This window comes from Macrobrachium nipponense, chromosome 22 (genome assembly GCF_015104395.2).
Source record: "Macrobrachium nipponense isolate FS-2020 chromosome 22, ASM1510439v2, whole genome shotgun sequence".
In the NCBI taxonomy this organism is placed as follows: Eukaryota; Metazoa; Arthropoda; class Malacostraca; order Decapoda; family Palaemonidae; genus Macrobrachium; species Macrobrachium nipponense.
In genome coordinates, this window is record NC_087213.1 from 44,935,396 (window position 1) to 44,954,396 (window position 19,001).

The 19,001-nt window shown below is 40.4% G+C and overlaps 1 protein-coding gene across 1 annotated transcript in view; it reads right to left on the bottom strand.

Moving 5' to 3' along the window:
• The window catches only part of LOC135198616 (prosaposin-like), a 156,117-nt gene that overhangs the window by 118,317 nt on the left and 18,799 nt on the right, over positions 1 to 19,001 (bottom strand). The window contains 4 exon segments of the mRNA XM_064226366.1: positions 2,518 to 2,652; positions 6,046 to 6,246; positions 9,001 to 9,087; positions 9,089 to 9,149. Coding sequence (XP_064082436.1) covers positions 2,518 to 2,652; positions 6,046 to 6,246; positions 9,001 to 9,087; positions 9,089 to 9,149 — 484 coding nt within the window.

The following is a 19,001-nucleotide window of genomic DNA, read 5'->3' on the forward strand; positions in this document are numbered from 1 at the left end:
CCACCCTCAGCACATCGGAGATATTAACGAGAATGTAAAAGGTGTGTTTCTGCCACCAAACACAACTTCTCTCATACAACCCATGGATCAGGGTGCTGTGGCTACGTTCAAGGCGTATTATCTTCGGAACATGTTTGCGCAAGCTGTTCAGGCTATGGATAACGAGGAGAAAGATCTCAGAATTTTCTGGACAGAATTTAGTGTTCTTAACTCCATTATGAACATTGGAAGGGCGTGGAAGGAGGTAAAGAAAGTGTGTATGAATGGGGTCTGGAAAAATCTGCTGAAAGTGTATGTGAACTCGTTTAAAGGTTTTGATCAGAATGAAGAAGTGGAAATCAATAAAAAGATCTTGATAATTGGGAAAAGTTTAGATTTAGAAATTGACGAGGAAGATATCCAAGAACTTATAGATGTGCAAGATGTAGAGCTAACGGCAGAGGATTTAATTGCCCTTGCAGAAGAGAAAAAAAAAGCAGAAGAGGAAGAAGAAATAAAAGAAGAGCCGGAGCAAACGTTTACGACTAAAAAAACTGGCAGAGGCGTTTGCTTTATTTAATCAAGGACTGAAACTTTTAAGTGAAATGGATGGGGACAAGGAACAGTTTGCCAAAGTTCAGAGGGCTCATCAAGACAATGTTGCAAGTTACCGATTAATTTATGAAGAATGAAAAAACGCACTGTGCAACCTACAATGGATTATTTCTTCAAGAGAACGACTCCAGTGCCTTCAGCTTCCCCCAGCCCTACCCCCTCACTTGAGACTCGATCCTGTATGTCTCGGAACAGTTGTTTCCTCGAGACGCCTGAACTAACAGAAGAAGAAATTCTATCTGAAGAAGAGCGAATTGATGATCCTGCTGCTGCTCTATCATCCTCCTCCTCTTCCGATCTTTAGTTATACATAGCCATGAACAGCCTGACACCGATCACGTATGCCGACAACGGACTGAATCTTGGTGAGTAACCTTTACGCTACAGTCTGATCCTTGATCTTATTATTAATTTTCTTTTTATACTTAATTATCATAAGTCATTCTGCATTGAAACACCCGAATTAGCTTATATTAATAATTACTATACCGTATATGTACAGGTATACTGTGTAGTGTAGGCTAATCTTCCATATATGTGTATATAGCCTAGCCTATACGGTACTGATTAACTTAGTACTTAGTGTAAGCTAGGCTATATCCGAGATACGATTTTCTCAACTTATGATGGGTTTTTCGGAACCTAACCCCATCGTATTCGAAATACACCCGGTGGAGAACAGCTGAACTAGACAGCCATTCAATTTTTTTCGTTTGAATGCTGACTCAACTAATCGGCACAAAGATATAGCTAACTTCAAAAGTAGGTAAGAATCATCTTAAATAAAAAGTGATGCCAGGTACATTGATGTAGACCAAAGCTATTTATGCTCCCAGACCAGTGAGCTACCAACTGAGAGCAGCAGCAAAAATGGAGCTGGATAATGATTCAACAGGATGTTACTGATGCATTGGAGATATGCATACTGAATGGTTTCATCCTAACATAGTTGTATATAAACCTACAGGAGGTCATTCAGCAGTGAATATAATATTGAATTAAATGTTAGTAGAAGGTGGAAAGTAGACAGAAAAAAGAAATGATCAACAGTATAGCAGAAGGAATGAAAGGGGTTGCAGCTCGGGACCAAGGGAATGCTGCCAGAATCATAAGTAATGCCTACAGTCCACCATGTTAGGTACACTGATGGCACTCCCCCCTACGGGGTAGAACAAGTGTTAGAATGACTGCTGATTTCACAAAGCTAAACTCACAGGTACAGAACTGTATATAAAGCAAAGACATCCCCTGAATCCCATACAGGATTTAGTTGCTGGTATAAAAAGTCTTTAGTTTGTGATTCTACTCCAGTAGTTTTACCTTACACTTCTCCCATATCTGTACTGTATTTTCTAATTCTTTTTTATTTTTACAACCAAAAAGATAAACACAATCATGTTCGTACAGCACATATGGATTCCATCGCTTAAGTTGATGGCCATTCCAGCTTGCACTGAAGGACAAACCTCCTAATATAAGTACCAATGGCAGTTTCCCCATAAGAACAAATTTTATTCATTCTTTGATAAACAAATTAGATATGAGCAGATCTTTTCATAAAATATAAAAAGACTAAGGCTAATACTTTAAACTGAGATTATGAAATCTATTTTGTCATAAGATATGAGACAACATTTCCTATCCAATAACCTTGCTCACCAAGAAACTATTTTAACTGATAATTAACCCGTTCCCTTACTATCCTGAATACACTCATGACAAAGCAACTATTAGACCTAATGAATTCAGGAGATTAAAATAAATGCAGATATCAATCTTCAGATTCTGATTAACGTTCAGAGGTTACAGCCATGAAATGGAAACCAAAAATACATGTAACTGTTGACTACCATTCCCAAGGCATATTAGGTGGAAACAAACAAGAAAATATAATAAAATTGGCCCATCTGTGCTTAAACTCACCTCTGCACGCGAATGAGTTTTAACCAAGCGAATTGTACGTGATACAAAATCTTTGCAAGATTCACAGTCGCCGGGTCCTGGAGTCTCAGCAGGAGGCAAAGATGCCAAAGAATTGGTTTCCTTTGGATGACTCAGCTGTTGAAAATAAAAAAACAGGTACAAAGTGAAGACTTGTCAAATTACTATATGTACTATCATCATTTTTTTCTGATCTCTCAGCATTTAGCTTTTATTGCAAAAATATTCTAAATGTTAAATGTAAAAAAAGATAAAATAGTAAACTGATTATTGTATGTATTGTTGTATTTTGACTACCCTTACTACAGTTAACTTTATTAAAACTTTAGATACTCTTTCACTTCTTAATATTATTCATATAATTATCCTTCAATCATCCAAATCACCATTCTGAAACTCAAAAATTTCCGATAGACCCAGACCAAGGACTAAGGCCCCAAAGATCCATGATACAGGCATTGTCCCACTTACTAGGGGGTTAGGTTAAAAAACCATTGTTTATTGAAATAAACAATTTGAAATTAGCGTAGCATAGCCTGGGGTATACAGTATAATCTATACATACATGGTAGACTAGCCTACACTATACACACAGCCTACCATGCCTTTGTGACCTTCAAAGTATTCTTCATACTGTCTTATCAGTTGTTACCATATTGTATTATCATACACAGGCTACCCCACTTGTTACACTCACAGTACCCATTACAAAAGTCAAATAAGCTCTCTCTCTCTCTCTCTCTCTCGACAACTTCAAATGAGCATGCATCCATAAGTACGTTATAATTTGTTATAATTCCGATTGCTTTGCTTGATTTGCTGTATTGTTTTGATTACAAGTTTAGTGTATTCTGAGTAAGCAGTACACAAGAGAATATTTCATCTCCAATCATCATGCAATATTTAAAAATTACATTTTTATAATAAAATTACTTCGAACTTAATCCATTCCAGAAGCCGTTCGAAGTACGATTTGTTCGAAATATGAAACAAATATTCCTAAAGAAATAAAGGGAATCAGGATCATTTGTTCCAGCCAAACCAAAAAATACCCCTTTTCACATTTTTTCTATTATTAATGTGTTCAATAGTTAAATTAAGGTTGTAAAGTAATGAAACAGTATGCTATAAGAGGAAATTTTTTTTCTGTGTACAATTTACGAAGTTTGGTAAAATTCCACCGGCCAGATGGAGAATGGAGAGAGGATAGACGGGAACCCTTTGAGCAAATCGAATCAGTTGCAGTGTGCAAAGGTTGATAATCAAATCAATTTTATTCACTTATTAGATACAAGGATAATCAAAGAAATCGATAGTGTTCGTGTGTGTCCGATTGTGTGTTGCAAACACACACAGAGAGAGAGAGAGAGAGAGAGAGAGAGAGAGAGAGAGAGAGAGAGAGAGAGAGAGAGAGAGAGAGAGAGAGAGAGAGAGAGAGAGAGAGAGAGAGAGTATATTGCAGTGTGTTCATGCTAGTTAAAAATGTGCAGTACGGGTAATTCATATCTGGAAGAAAAAAAAAATACGAATTTTGTTACTGTCAGTCGCATGGACTAAATTTACAAAGAGCAGGGAACAAATCTTGACATTCCTCGAGAGATTAGAGAGATGAACCAAGGCCATCTAGGATGAACTCTCTCTCTCCCCTCTCAACTATATGTAAGTGTTAACTTGAGTCTCTGAAACCAATAGGTATTAGCACACGCACAACTGTGTGCGTATGGGCATACTGTTAAAAAATGTGCTGTACCTACAGGTAATAAATACCTACATCTTGGAAGATAAAACAAACAAACAAATTTTGTTGTTGTTAGTCGCCAGAGATATAAAGGGTGTGACCAGCAGACAGAAATATTAAAATTTTTCCAGAGATTAAAAGGCTGAATTTTGTTTTGAAGCTATGTCAACCGCGTTAGTAAATAGGTATCATCTTCTAAAGAAATTTTTTTTTCTTTTCTTTTTGCGGAAGAATCTTCAAACCATTTTGCATTCAAAGTAATGAGAAGGAATCATTCTATTCTTCATGTAATCAGTAAAATACTTACACTAATAAAAACTAAAACTACGTATTGTATGCAAAACACACACATCATCGTTAGATTCGCGTGTGTAAACGTTCATTCTAAGAAATTCTCAGAGTAGTATAACTAACACCTGATTGGTTGGTTGGTAGCTGGAGATCTGTTATCCAATGACTGCCCTCTGCTTCTGTTCTATTTATAGACATATGCCGTGGATGGCACTAGTTTTGAACGTTACCATGTTCGTGATTTTCTGACTGCTGACGGCAAAAATTACTAAATAATTTTCTTTATATAATTATTTCTTATTGAAAACAATAATATAATATGATCATTTTAACTTTAATGTATAGTGGTATGAAAAATACCAGTGTCTCGTAGCGATGCGTCATCAATATAGAGGTATGAAAATACCACATGGTGTTGTAGTTATACGTAATCACGAAGTACAAATCCTTTTCCCGGACCATCATCAAAATTTTACGACTCTTCAACTTCAAGATCGATATGGTGAAATATATTATATAGTCATACTTATTGTTAAAATTCACAAGTTGAACTGCAAAACATTATTATATTTTGATTGTCATGTACATATATTTTTTGCGTTTTACGGAATGTTTGTTTTGAAAATAATAGCTATTAGTGAACATATGGTATTAATTGTCCCACTATTTTGTTATAGGTGATCTTAGTTATCTCACATTCATTTAACAGTATTATATTAATATTTATTTAAATAAACTGTAATTAATAACAATAATGAAAAACATAAAGGGAAAAAATGTTTTTGCTGCAGTAGTGATGTTTGTTTGATTATGCATCTGACCTCACATTTCCGAAATCTGAAAAATTCCAAAAACCAAAACATCGGAATGTATGTGTACTACACATTTTTTAAAACACGCACACAATGTCTACACATTTACTGATACCAGTTGGTGAAAGACTCAAATTACAGTATTTATTCCTGAGAGAGAGAGAGAGAGAGAGAGAGAGAGAGAGAGAGAGAGAGAGAGAGAGAGAGAGAGAGAGAGAGAGAGAGAGAGAGAGAATGATTTAGGACTCCAAGGCGTGCTATTTTTACAATTATTTTATTATCTTGGGATTCTTTTTTAATCTTGAGATTTTCTATTCAATTCTCGAGATTAGAAAGAAAATTACCGTAACTTGACTAGCAGCAGCACACATCTGAATGACTCGGCCATTAGCATGCTAAACCACCAACCTTATGAACCGACGCTCTCGGAAAAGGAACTCGCATGATACATGAGATACATGACAAAACCACTGTTTATTGGTGAAAATTTGGGGGTCGCATGATATGCGAGATCGCACGTTACTCGAGTATATACGGTACTCAAAAAATCAAAATCAAAGCAGCTCTCCCCCTCAGCGTTATCAAATAAATTACAGTCTTTCAAACCTTAAAATATTCCAAACTTTACATAAAACTTAAGGACACAAAAATACTATGAAAGTAACATACCTGATGTTCACGAAGCAAAATATCAATTCTGACAGAATTGCAAAGACCAGCCGTTGCACAGACTACCTGAGGGTTCATCTGGGATGCTAGAGTATCAATGAGTTCAGGAATGAAGTCATCAGCTAATGCTATGCATTCCTTTGCTATCACCTTGATGGGAATGAGTTCACAAGATCCTTCGAAAACTTCACGAATTTCCTCCTGTTGAAAAAGATAAAGCACAGATTAACAATTCATAAAATCAAAAAGGAGCTCTATCATGTTTACATGCCAAAAATCAAGGTCAACTCTCTAGTAAATTCTCATGTTTTTAAATCCAGCAATATAATAAATTAACAATACAATAAACCTACCTACCTAACTACCAAAGAACTTGACACACTAATGCCACTGATGGATACAAGTAGGTCTGCAGGTAAAAGAAAATCAAATCTCCCCCCTTACTAGAAAAATGTAACTTCTACTCAGCTCTCCTTTCCCTGTTCTGCCAAAAGCGATTCTGTTTCCTGCAGGGAGTGATTGGCATATTGATCATGAACTAATAGGACCCTATATGTGAGGCTGAGAATCTTAGGAGCCAGGGACTTGTGTAAGTCCCAGCAAAGCGGTTGGGCAAACCTTGAGGGCGTTGAGTTCCCCAATAACAATTCACTGCTACTTTAGGTGTAAGAGCATTCAGCTTCTGTGATCTCCTTAATCAATAGCTGCAGAAAGAGAGTTCAATCCATTATGCCTACAGTCCTCAAGCTTTCAAAATCTGACTCTTTCCAGATAAGATACACTTCTAAGGACTGCACATCTTGTCATGAAAACCTGAGTTCAGTAAGATTCACTACGGTGCAAACATCCAACCAAATTTTTGCCATGAGATTTGCAAAGTCACCTTTTCATCCAGACAACTGGGAAAACAGATTCTATGAAGGGCTGAGTCAGTCTTTGTTTAACATTTACTGCTAACTCTTTGCCAATTGTCTGACCTTTTACTGCCTACTACACCTATATAGGCTGGTACCCAGAACTAGCAAACTGCTATACCACAACGGTTACCTAAATTTCCATTATTAAATATCTTAATAAAACAGTGCGGTATATATTAACCTACCTAGGGATTAGAGTACACTCAGGGAGTCACTAAAATCTAGTTTATCTTGCCAAATTGAAATTTCTTTCAAAATTAAAATTGCAAATAATTCTACAGTAAAAACTGATAAGTAACAATGCACTAAAAATTTGGGAAAATAGAAGCAAACCCCATACCATCATCAGATTTAGAGCCATCACTGTATACTGGAACAGCATCATTGGGTAACAAAACATGTTCTATAAAGGAAGCTTGCAGTGCTTCTGATTGATATCAGAAGCACTGCAAGCTTCCTTTATAGAACATGTTTTGCAAATTCAGAAATTTACAACATCTAATCATGAAGATATTGGAGATTTGAAAGGCATCATATTACAGTTTCCTAAATTTAATTTTCTCAAAACATCTTTTAATTAGAATAAGAAATTCTGGCACTTGGAGATAGTCTCTGTGATAAACAAAATATGTTCCTACATTCATAGCTGCTAAAGATACAAGAAACCTCTGAAACCTCATCCAGCACAGTAAGGAAGCAAAGCTGCAAAGGAAACTTGCCAGAACCCACCAATACTTTTAAAAGAAAATTTGAATGCTTCTGTAGCTGTCTTTATTGCAATGAATGATTTTTGAAGTTTTCAATTTGCAGGGAGAGGTTGATGCGATTACCTTACATCCATAGCATAACTCTGTAAGTAGGAATAATCCCTTGTACAGTCTCAGCAGCTGTTGGTGGTGCACCCCAGAAAGTACGAGAGTCCTAATACTGTCAAAAGTTTTCATAAATTTGGCCATAAGCAAATCAATGTTCAATGAGAGCTTAGCATCAAATATCTAACAAGGAATCCTTTGTCCATTCGTATATAAATCTGGATCTGGATTCATTTTGTTGCAGATTATCTAAACCACATATATGTAGTTCTGCCAGTTTCACTACTTTGTTGATACTTTCAAGTTGCCATTTTTGAGACTGCAAATGATACGGAGAGATCCTCCACAAACAGCGAGTACATACATTATATTCTTTATGACTATTTTTGCAATGACACTGATAACTGGTGCAGAAAAGTAACACTTGATATTCTACCCTGGGGATACCATTCCTGATACCTCACACTATAGTGTTGCTCTTCTTTGTACTTTGATCTCCAAAATTTAGAAATGCTTTAATGTAGCTCCCACACAGAATCCAATAGTAGAGGTTTTGCAAAATAACTGCCTCAATGAGGTGTAATAGCCATTTTCTAAACAAAAACAAACAAAAAATAATATATATACTAACATGTTGTTTAGTTGTGAATGCTGTCTTTCAATACTAATTTATTTATAATAATGATGAATACATAACTTTCCAAAGTCACAGTCATCTTGAATATGTTAATCTGCATAACAAAAATGTAGGATGAATGAATTCATCATGTACTTTAGGCTGTAAAGTCAAGCACAAGGGCGCACACTGCCATTCAGTGCTTAAGACAGCAGAATGGAGAATTGTGGTAGTTGGACAAGATAAAACAGATCAAGAAAATATTTTCATATGAAGTACAAGGATCCATAAATGATATAGAAAAAACCTACTGCTGCAATAAAAAGTAATAGTGAGAGGGGTTGAAAGCAAGATGAAGAAATGAAGTGGAATGAAGGTCAAGTTGAAGGTTACAAAGTGGGTCCAGCTAGGGGCTGAAGAGATGTTGCAATTACTTCTTTTAGTGCCTACAGTGCATCATGTTAGTACCACTAACCACCAATGGAAAAAACTTTATAAGAGTTGTTTGCTTTACCTATTACACAGAACTCCAAGGCATTATTAACTCTTGACTTCATTTGCCAAAGACAACTGGAATACTATATCTTAAAAAAAAAAACCTGAACTATACCTGTGTTTCATTGCTGAGGAGCTGATCACGTGCCTCTTGCACCATATTCTTGCAAAGTGTGCAAATGTCATCATTATCCTCTGGTAATACCCTGCTTCTCCCATACTGTCTGGATGCAATGCCTGACAGCCCCACATTCCTTGGCATTCCTGCAGAAGAAAAAGGCATTAAGGAAATTGACTTGATTTTAACAACAGTACAAGGTGAACACTGGAGCACCAATAATTAACTCCCAAGGTTGGTAAGTTTTTCAGACCCAATTCATTACTAGGAAGTAGAGGAGTAAAATCCATCCTACACTCTCCCACCAAGTGGAAAATCTAAAAACTGCAAAATCTTGCACAAATCAATTTTGGGATAAAATTTTGTTTGTATCAACTTGGCTTAGCTCTCCTATAATAGTTTCTCTGCCTCCTTTTCAATCTTAATGAATGACCAAGACATCTAGTCATTTTGTGGTGGTTAATGGATTCATTGATTTGGTTTGTATGAAATTAATAAATTTGTTTTCCCTTTTTTATTGTTTTTTTTTTGTGGACGAGTAATTGTTGGAGTATTCATGATTCTTTTTTTTTCAGTCTGACAGGGTAGAGTGATGGTCTCCCCTATTACCTGAACTGAGGAAAAGATGTTAAAAAAAAGGGAAGGAATAAAACCCCAGATAATGAATATAGGAAGAAATAACATCAAACTGTGCCAGTTTGAAGAGCCAAGGACTCTTGGTCAGAACTCCGCTGAGTTGGAAGTGTGTGGAAAAGGAGAAACCACCTCAAAAGGGAGACAAAAAAAAAAAGTAAGACTGGTTGACATGAATCAATGAAATGAAAGTTTTAATTAAGAAGTTGATGTTGACAGTGAAAAACTATGAAGTAAAGAATATAAATATTATTTTTCTGATTTACTGACAGCAAGGTTTAATTAAGAAGTTGATGTTGACAATGGAAAAACTATGAAGTAAAGAATATAAATGTTTTCTGCTTTACTGACAGCATGGTTTAATTAAGAAGGTGATGTTGACAGTGGGAAAACTATGAAGTAAAGGAATATTCCAATTGTTTTTCTGATTTACTAACAGCAAGTATAATTTAAGTTAAGGTTCTTCTGATAGTTAGGGAGGCAACACAACAGAGTTACGGTTAGGAATTAGGTTTAGGTTCTTAAGGGAGTCGTGGTGCTATTAAGTTAGGCTAAGTTAAGAAAGGAGGAAAATTTCCTTGAAGAATTGTAGTGATAAGAAAAATGAAGTTTCAGTTCTGTAGTATTTAGGAAATAAAGTAAGTTAAGGAAAAGTAGATCTCACTGAATAAACTCCAAATCTTTTCACATCATACTGCAGCATTGTGTAAATATGAAAAGCCCCTACAATATCAAAGAAGTCACAAAATGGGAGACAGATCACCTATGTTAAAGGTAGCCTGCCTGGTAAACAACCACAACTTTCAAATTAGAATTATCAAGTGAACATTCTCTTAGTTCAATAATGTCAAATGGGAAAATAACATCCTAGTTTCAAGAAACAACTGCTGGCTGCTTCTGTTTGGATGTATCAACAGACTTCAGGAAGTCATGAATATCTTGATTCGTCAAAAGATACAAAATGCGATGCTTATAAACAAAAGGAAAGCATGGTCCAATAACCTTTAATTATGGAAGATGGATGGTTCTGAGAATTCCTTAAGTAGAGAAGAAAATCTGCAATCTGGGCAACATATGTCTAAATCTGCAATCTGGGCAACATATTAAGAGATGTGATGTCTGAAGTACCATCTACGGAAGACTGCCCATTTTGACTGGTAGACGGAGGTAGACTGGCGTCTGCTGTTTGCAATAGCTTCTGCTCTTGAAAAAAACCTTCACTCTGACGAGTTTCCTGAGAGGACAACACTTGGTGGTACCCCCTGAAATGCAGTTTCTAAGTAGCCATGGCCTTTGGGGATGAAGTTGAGGGAAGTCTACCAGAAGATGAAGAAGGTCTGGGAGCCATTCCTTTGTGGGCCAGAACAGAGGTACTGGAGTTACTGAAACATTGCTGTGAGACATGAACTTGTTCAGGACTTGCTTGACCAAGCTGAAGGTAGGGAAGGCATAGAGGTCCAGAACCGACCAGTCTATGAGTAGGGCATCTGTTGACCACACCAGAGGATCCATGGCAAGGGAGCAGAAGAGAGGAAGGTGGCAGTTTCTTGACATTGTGAGTAAGTCCACAAGGGGTTTTTTGCCCACAATCTCCACAGGTTGGTGCAAACCATGTCGTCCAGAGTCCACTCAGTGGGAAGGAATCGTCTCTGACAGCTCAACTCATCGCCAGGACGTTTTAATTTCCCGAATAAAGCAGGTGATGAGTGTTACTCTATTCTGGTGAGCCCAAAGAAGCATCTCTTCTGCTGTCTGACAGAGGGAAAAGGATTTAGTAGCCCCCTAGTTTCTTGATGTACAACAGGGCATGCACAACCAATGTCTGGTTGCACACAAAAGAGAAATGATGTAGGCCACTATGAATGGCCTTCAATTCCTTGACATTAATGTGGAGCTTCGTCTTTTCTGGAGACCATGTCCCGGAAACATCCAGTGCCTAGGGGGGCTCCCCAGGCATCCGAGTAAAAATCCAGGTCGGGGTTAGGAGGGAGAAGGGATCTGCCCTAAGGAAATCTTGTCTCTGGCAGCCACCACATGAGATAGGACTTTATCTCCTGAGTGACAGGAAAGACCATTGAGTCCGGTTGAGTCTTCCTGTCCCAGTTGGTTTGTAGGAAGAATGGGAGATTTCTCATGCGCAGCTTGCCCAATGGAATGAAGGTCTTGATTGAAGACAGCATTCCTAGAAGACTCATCCACTGCAAGGCTGCGCACAACACGAGAGAAACTTGTTGACCGATTGAATCCGGTTTACAACTCTCTTGAGGGATGGAAAAGCCTGAAAGTCTGAGAGTTGAGAATCATACCCAAATAAAGAACCTCCTGGGATGGAACCAACTGGGACTTCTGGGGATTTATAAGAATCTTGGGAAAGTTGAAGCATAGTATGAAGTTCATTCATGCACTGTTCTTTCAACTGAGAGCAAAGAAGCCAATCGTCCAAATAAAGGCTGATGTTGAGGCCTACTAGGTGATGCCATTTGGCGAGAGGAGAAAGAACTTGGAAGAATAATTAAGGGGCAGTGGAGAGGCCAAAGCAGAGGAACCAAAACTCAAAGACCTTCCATTGGAAGATGAACCTGAGGTATTTCCTGGATGCTGGATGAACAGGGATGTGAAAATACGCATCCAGCATATCTAAAGTGATTATCCAATTGCCCAGATGAATGGAAGACATGACTGATTGGTTCGTTTCCATCTTGAACTTGGTCTTTTCTAAGAAGCAATTGAGGACACTTACGTCCAGGATCAGTCTCCAGACCCCTGATGTCTGGGGAGCTACAAACAGGCGATTGTAAAATCCCCGAGAGTGGACGTCTACTACTTCTTCTATGGCCTTCTCCAGGAGGAGGGAGGACACTTCCTTCGAAAAGGCTACATGCCTTTCTGAGCCTCTTGAGTTTGCTGTCAATGCAATGAGAGAGGAGACCAGAGACGGGGTCTCTGAAAGCGGGATGCAGTAGCCCTCCTTCAATACCGTGATTATCCATAGCTCTGCTCCTCTTCGCGCCCACTTCTCCCAGAACGCAAGAAGCCTGGCTCCCACTGGGGCACAAAGGATTCCTGGCTCACTTCTTAGGTTGGAGTTTGGAGGTGTAGTGTTTCTTAAGGGACTTCCATTGGAAGTATAGGTTAGAGCAAGGTCACAGACTGGGGTCTCATCCCAGTACATGGGGTGCTGCTGGAGGGGAGACGAACTTCGGACAAAAGGGCGCTGACAAGGAAGACTTGGGACATGAAGACTGTGTCAGAAGATCATGGGTGGACTTCTTTTGCAGACCTGAAGCCATCTGCTCTATCACGTCCTGTGGGAAGAGATGGGCAGGGTCCAGAGGTGTGAAGAGCAAGGCTGACTTCTGAGAGGGCTAAGTTGAGTTGAATATAGAATTTAGGCCAAAGGTCAAGCACTGGGACCTATGAGGTCATTCAGCACTGAAATGGAAATAGACCGTAAAAGGTTTGTTGGAAAAAGGTGGAAATAAGATGGCGACAAGAATATGAAAGGAGGGCGTAGACCCTTGCGAAACAAACTAACACCAAAGGTCTCTCTTCAGAAGCCCAAAGGTGACGAGAGAGATGAGTTCCGCCAAACCGTCATGAACAGCCTTGTCAGCACAAGAGAGCACCCTCAGAAGGTCTGCAGATAGTCAGCTAATCCTGCGGTGTTCTCGATCTTAGCGACAGCGCCCACTGCCCAATCCTGGAAACTAAACACCTCGAACACCTTGAAAAAATTCTTGAAGTGGTCTGGCTGCTGAAAAGAAAACCCTGGCTGAAGCAAAGGCTGAGCGGCATGAAGAGTAGATGAGGCTAGAGAAGTCCCCTTTGGAGGAGGCAGTGACTCCCAGGGAGGGGGCTGCACCAGTGTCGTAAAGCCTATAGGTCCTCTTGATCAGGTGCGAGGGAGGGTGAACGAACGTCGCCTTCCCTTGCTCTCTCTTCATTGAGGGCCACTCCTTGACCACTTTAAAGGCTTTCCTAGAGGAGGTGGAAAGAGCCATCTTGTGCAAAGGAGAGTTCAAAGCAAAGTCTTCGAAAGCACGAACAAGGAAGCGGGAGACAAAGGCTTTGCTGGTGTACAAAAACCAAGACAACTCTTCAAGAAAATGAAGCAGAGCTTTGTAAGCCATCAGTTGAGCCAAGTCTTGATCCATGCTTTCTTTGTCCTCCTTAAAAACTGGAGAGGTCATCAGCAGTATTGGAATCTACTGCAGGTGGGGCTTTTCTGATATAACTCAGGATCTCGGCAAGCTGGCTCTTAAGCAGTGCAAGAGAGGGGTCATCCAAGACCTTGGTCTTAGGTGGAGAGTCCTTTTTAGACAACTCAGTGCTCTGACGGGACAAAGCCAAGAATTTCAGGACAAATTTGAAAACTGTTTTATGTCGTAATCTAGGCCATAGAGCTCTCCAACTATTTTTGAGGAGGCCAAAGCCAGAAGGAAAACTGATATCAAAGTTCCCCTTTTGACCATCACTGTAGTTGTATAGTTTTGTTTTCTTGTTTGTATGGTGCTTTTACGTTACATGGAACCAGTGGTTATTCAGCAACGGGACCAACGGCTTTACGTGACTTTCGAACCACGTCGAGAGTGAACTTCTATCACCATTCCACTCCTCAGTGGAATGGCCAAGAATCGAACCCGCAACCACCGATGCAGGACGCTAATACCATACCAACTATGCCGCTGAGGCGCTTCAGTGTAGTTGTAGTACTTTGAATGGAGCTCGATGAGACTACTCAGAACCAGAGTAAGGTTACACATAGGGGGTTTGAGTTCCCTAGGTGAACAAGACTGTTCAAACCTCCTGAACAACATACAGATCTCCCAGGATGAAGTGATGCCCATGTCTTTCAGACATGGAACTAATCCTAAGGCAGCCCCATAGCCTTTGATAGCAGGCACAGAAAGACATTTTTGCTGTTCTGAGGAAGATCAGAAAAGTCCATCATCTGCAGAAAGGTTTTTTCTGTTCTGAGAAAGATCAGATTAGTCCATTATCTGCTGAACAGAGGTTGCCAAATGGAGAGAAACCCGACAACAACACCAATCACAGTAGACAGCCCACTCGCCCTGGTAAACGGCTGACAAAGATCTCCTGAGGCAGCCAGACACCAGAGTCACTGCTCCACGAGACAAACCTCTCGCTCACAAGAGATTCTGGACAGTCTCCAGCCGTGAAGAGATAGGTACCCTACCGATTGGTGGTACTTCTCCACATGAGGTTGGCAGAGAAGGCTGTGCCAAGGAGGAATCTCTCTTGGCACCTCTGAAAGAAGAGACAGAAGGCCCAGGGAGCAATCTGTTTGGGGCCACAAAGGAGATACCAGGGTCATCCGGAACATGACAGATCAGGCAAAGGTGGGAAGGTGACTTCTAGATTGTCCCAACAATGCTGAAGAGGATCCTTCGCCACACCAAACAAATCTGGGACCTTTGAACTGTAGACCTCTAGCTTCATGTTGAAATGCATAGTGAAGAGGCCTAACATGGGTCTTCCTCATAAATGGAATAACCTGTCCACTATGTCTTTATGTAGAGACCACTCTGTACCTAAAACTTTACTCCAACAACTTATGCTTAGCTTGTCAGTCATCACATTCCTCTTGCCCAGACTGTACAGGACATGAGCTCCACCAAGTTGTCGATTGCCCACTGGTGTAATTTGACTGTCAACCAGTGAGGTTGGCAAGACAACCTCCCATTTGTTCACCTACACTACCATCATGGTGTTGTCTGACATTAGAAACGACAGGGTGACCCACCACCCTCTCTTGAAACTCATGAAGACCCAGGAAAGCTGCTTTCAACTCTTACACATTGATGTGGAGTAGTTTGTCCTAAGAGCTCCACGCCACCAAGATCAGGAGCCCTGCAAGATGGACATTCAAGAACAGGAGCAGATCAGAGGGGTAAATGGAGAGGATAAAGATGAGCTCCACTGTCAGGTTCTGGTCATCCAGCTACCACAGAAGGTCACTTATTACCTCTACTGACTGACAGACCTGGAGCTGAAGGGAACCTCCTGCTGGGGACCAGAATTCCCTTAGTCTCCAATGCAGGGATGAAGTGTGAAGACGCCTATGAGGGACCAGCTTCTCGAGAGAAGACAAGATTCAGAAGTACTTGCCACTGGTGACCTGGTTGCTTCCCCACCCCCTCAAAAGGAGGGAGCGAGCCACAGTTCTGAACTGCTCTCACTATGGTCCGACGAAAAACCCTCAACAATGCTGTATCTATAACGATTCCCAGGTAAAGAATTTTCAGGCTGGGAAGTAGGTTGGACTTCAGATTTATCATGATGCCTAGGCTCTGACAAACTGAAAATGTTATTGTTATAATACAATTAAGTTTGTTCATACTTACCTGGCAGATATATATATAGCTGTATTTTCTGAAGTCCGACAGAATTTAAAAATTCGCGGCACACGCAGTGGGCGGCCAGGTGGTAGTACCCATTCCCGCCGCTGGGAGGCGGATATCACAGGAACTATTTCCCCATTTTCTTATTCATATTTTTATCAGTGCCACTGTCTCCTGAGGGGAGGTGGGTGGGCACTTAAATTATATATATCTGCCAGGTAAGTATGAACAAACTTAATTGTATTATAACAATAACATTTTGTTCATGAAACTTACCTGACAGATATATATATAGCTGAATCCCACCTTCGGATGGTGGGAAGAGACAGAATAGGATTTTTGGGAAACTAAATTAAGTAGATGATATACATCTTGGTTCCTGACCTGTTTAGCATAGCCGACTTCGTGATTACTGTCACCAAAGTCTGCTTCTGCGTTACTAGAGTTGCCAGCGAGGTAGAGACCTGTAATGCTGGTGCGCTCTAGATGATCTGTCAACGGGGGGCGTGACCACAATGTGACTAGACCATATGGACCATCCTTCTGAGGGCACCGAAGCTAAAACCACCACCTGACCTAACCTATCAAAGTTAGTTCCATAACTTCTAGGCTAAAGAAAAGGAACGCGCCTCAAGCGACCAACCCTTCAAAGTTTAAAAAGCACACCTATCCCTTTTCTATAGGATAGGATTCGTGTTGCTTCTTGCACCCAATAATATATCTACGGATATGTATGGTCCTAGCGACTTACGGATCTGAAATGTCGTCTTCACATCCCGTCGGGAGTGTGAAGCGAACACAGAGTTGCTTCGCTAAAGCGTGGCACTCAGGATGTTACTGAGTGTCATGCTCTGTTGAAATGCTTCCGAGGCCCCGCCCTCACCTCTTGAGCATTCATATTAAGAAAAAATCTCAAATCTTTATGCAAACATAATGAATGAGACCTCTTAAAAGAACTCCTTGGCTATAATGCCAGGGTGCTGGACAAATGAACCAGTCTGGCTCTTTTTACGGAACACCGCAGATTGTCGGGGAGTGTGAAGCGAACCCAGAGTTGCTTCGCAAAAGCGTGGCACTCAGGATGTTACTGAGTGTCATGCTCTGTGAAATGCTTCGAGGCGCGCCCTCACCTCTTGAGCATTGATATTAAGAAAAAATCTCAAATCTTTATGCAAACATAATGAAGAGACTCTTAAAAGAAACTCCTTGGCTATCATGCCAGGGTGTTCTTGGACATGAACTAGTCTGGTCTTTTTACGGAAAAAAACACCGCAGATTGTCTGTTGACCTTGACTTTCTATAGTTTTATCAAGATAAAACTTGAGAGACCCTACAGGGCACAGGACTCTCTAATGCCCTTGCCCAATAATTTGTGCCATACCCTTGGTCTCCAAGCCTTCGGGTCAATGGTTAGACAGGTTTTCGTTCTTATCAAGAACGGAAGGCTTAGCGGACAGACCGCATTATGTCCTTTAAAGCCAAAACCTCTGATGATGGCTAAAACCTCACTAACCCTCCTTGCCGTGGGCTAGAGCGGTTAGAATATTAGCCTTTCTGGTCACGTGTATTAAGTTCGCAGAAAGGATAGGTTCGAAATGCTTTTGGCATCAGAAACTCAGACTACGTCTAAGTTCCATGCCGGAACCTTTGATCCAGAGAATTTCAAGATCTCCACAGACCTCAAAGATCGTTGAAAGCTTTGTTGTTTGACAGAACCGAATCTCTGAGCCTAGAGGCCGTCAACAACATATTTGCATATTCTACAATAGTTAGGACTTCTATCTTATCTTCATACTCATACGGAAAGATAGAACATAACGAAATTCACAGAGGTCGAGGTGGAGGAACAGTCATTTCCCTTCACTATCTCCAGAAACGGCCCCCTCCGATTGAAAACTGAAAATAGGCAGCACTGCTTTGCCTTGGCCAAGAGACTGCCATTAATCTTGAAGCTCTTATCGCTTCTCGATAGTCTGAACGCCTTCAGAGTCAGAGAGGAGAGATATTAGATACTTCACTAAGTGACGATGTTAGATTACACAGATTCTCTCGGAAGGGTCTTTGGACAATTCTCTGAATTACCTGACCTCTGTGAATCCAACCTCTTAGAGGCCAACATGTGGCGACTAAAGCTAATCCTCTAGGATCATGAATAAGGAACAACTTAAGAGGAAGCTCCTTCGTCTTCAATATTACGAAAAACTTAACGAAAGGATGCCCTCAGTCTCTCCTCACTTTCGACATACTTCTAAGTGAGGATTACTCAGACGTCAGTAGTTGTTGCCTTCGATCGAGAAGACCCGCACGGACGTGCACTAGTTTAACGAACCTCTTGAGGATCGTTACGTTCCGTGCCCAAGCCCATAACCAATTCTCTCTTCTCGAGCTATGAGAGAGCTGAGAAATTATCCGAGATGATTTGGGCCACTCGATCCAAACTCACCCTTCGAGGAACTGGAGAGCCGACCAATTTGGCTTCCAATTCTTTCAGACAATGTGCCAGAACATCTGTTCTCTGTTCGGATGTCTGGCACCCTCTCGCTATCACCCGAGGTGATCCTCAAGCCGTTGAGAGAAAATTAGAATTACAAGATCTTTGATGTTATTCCAATTTCTTCGTGAGGAAAATTTGTAGAGGTCTGAATTGCTGTTTATTCAGGGAAAACAAGCTTCTCCAGCGAGGAAATGGTCCCCAGCAAACTTATCCATTCCCTCACTCAGCCTGCTTCCTTCCCTAAATAAGGCTGCGCTTTGCATAAGCAGGAGAGCATTATTATAGTGCTATGCCGCGGTAGATTCGTACAGAATGTTACCGTGCGGTAAACCCGCACCTAACAAGTATAAGAGATATCTTGTTGAAATTTTCTAAGTAAACGGCAGGTATGATCATTCAAGATTACTAGAAATTTCCTCAACCCGAGGCTAAAAATCCATGATTGTAGGGCAGAGAGACGGTTTATTCAGCCATTCCCGCAAGGGAGAGAGACGTAACCAACCGCGCAT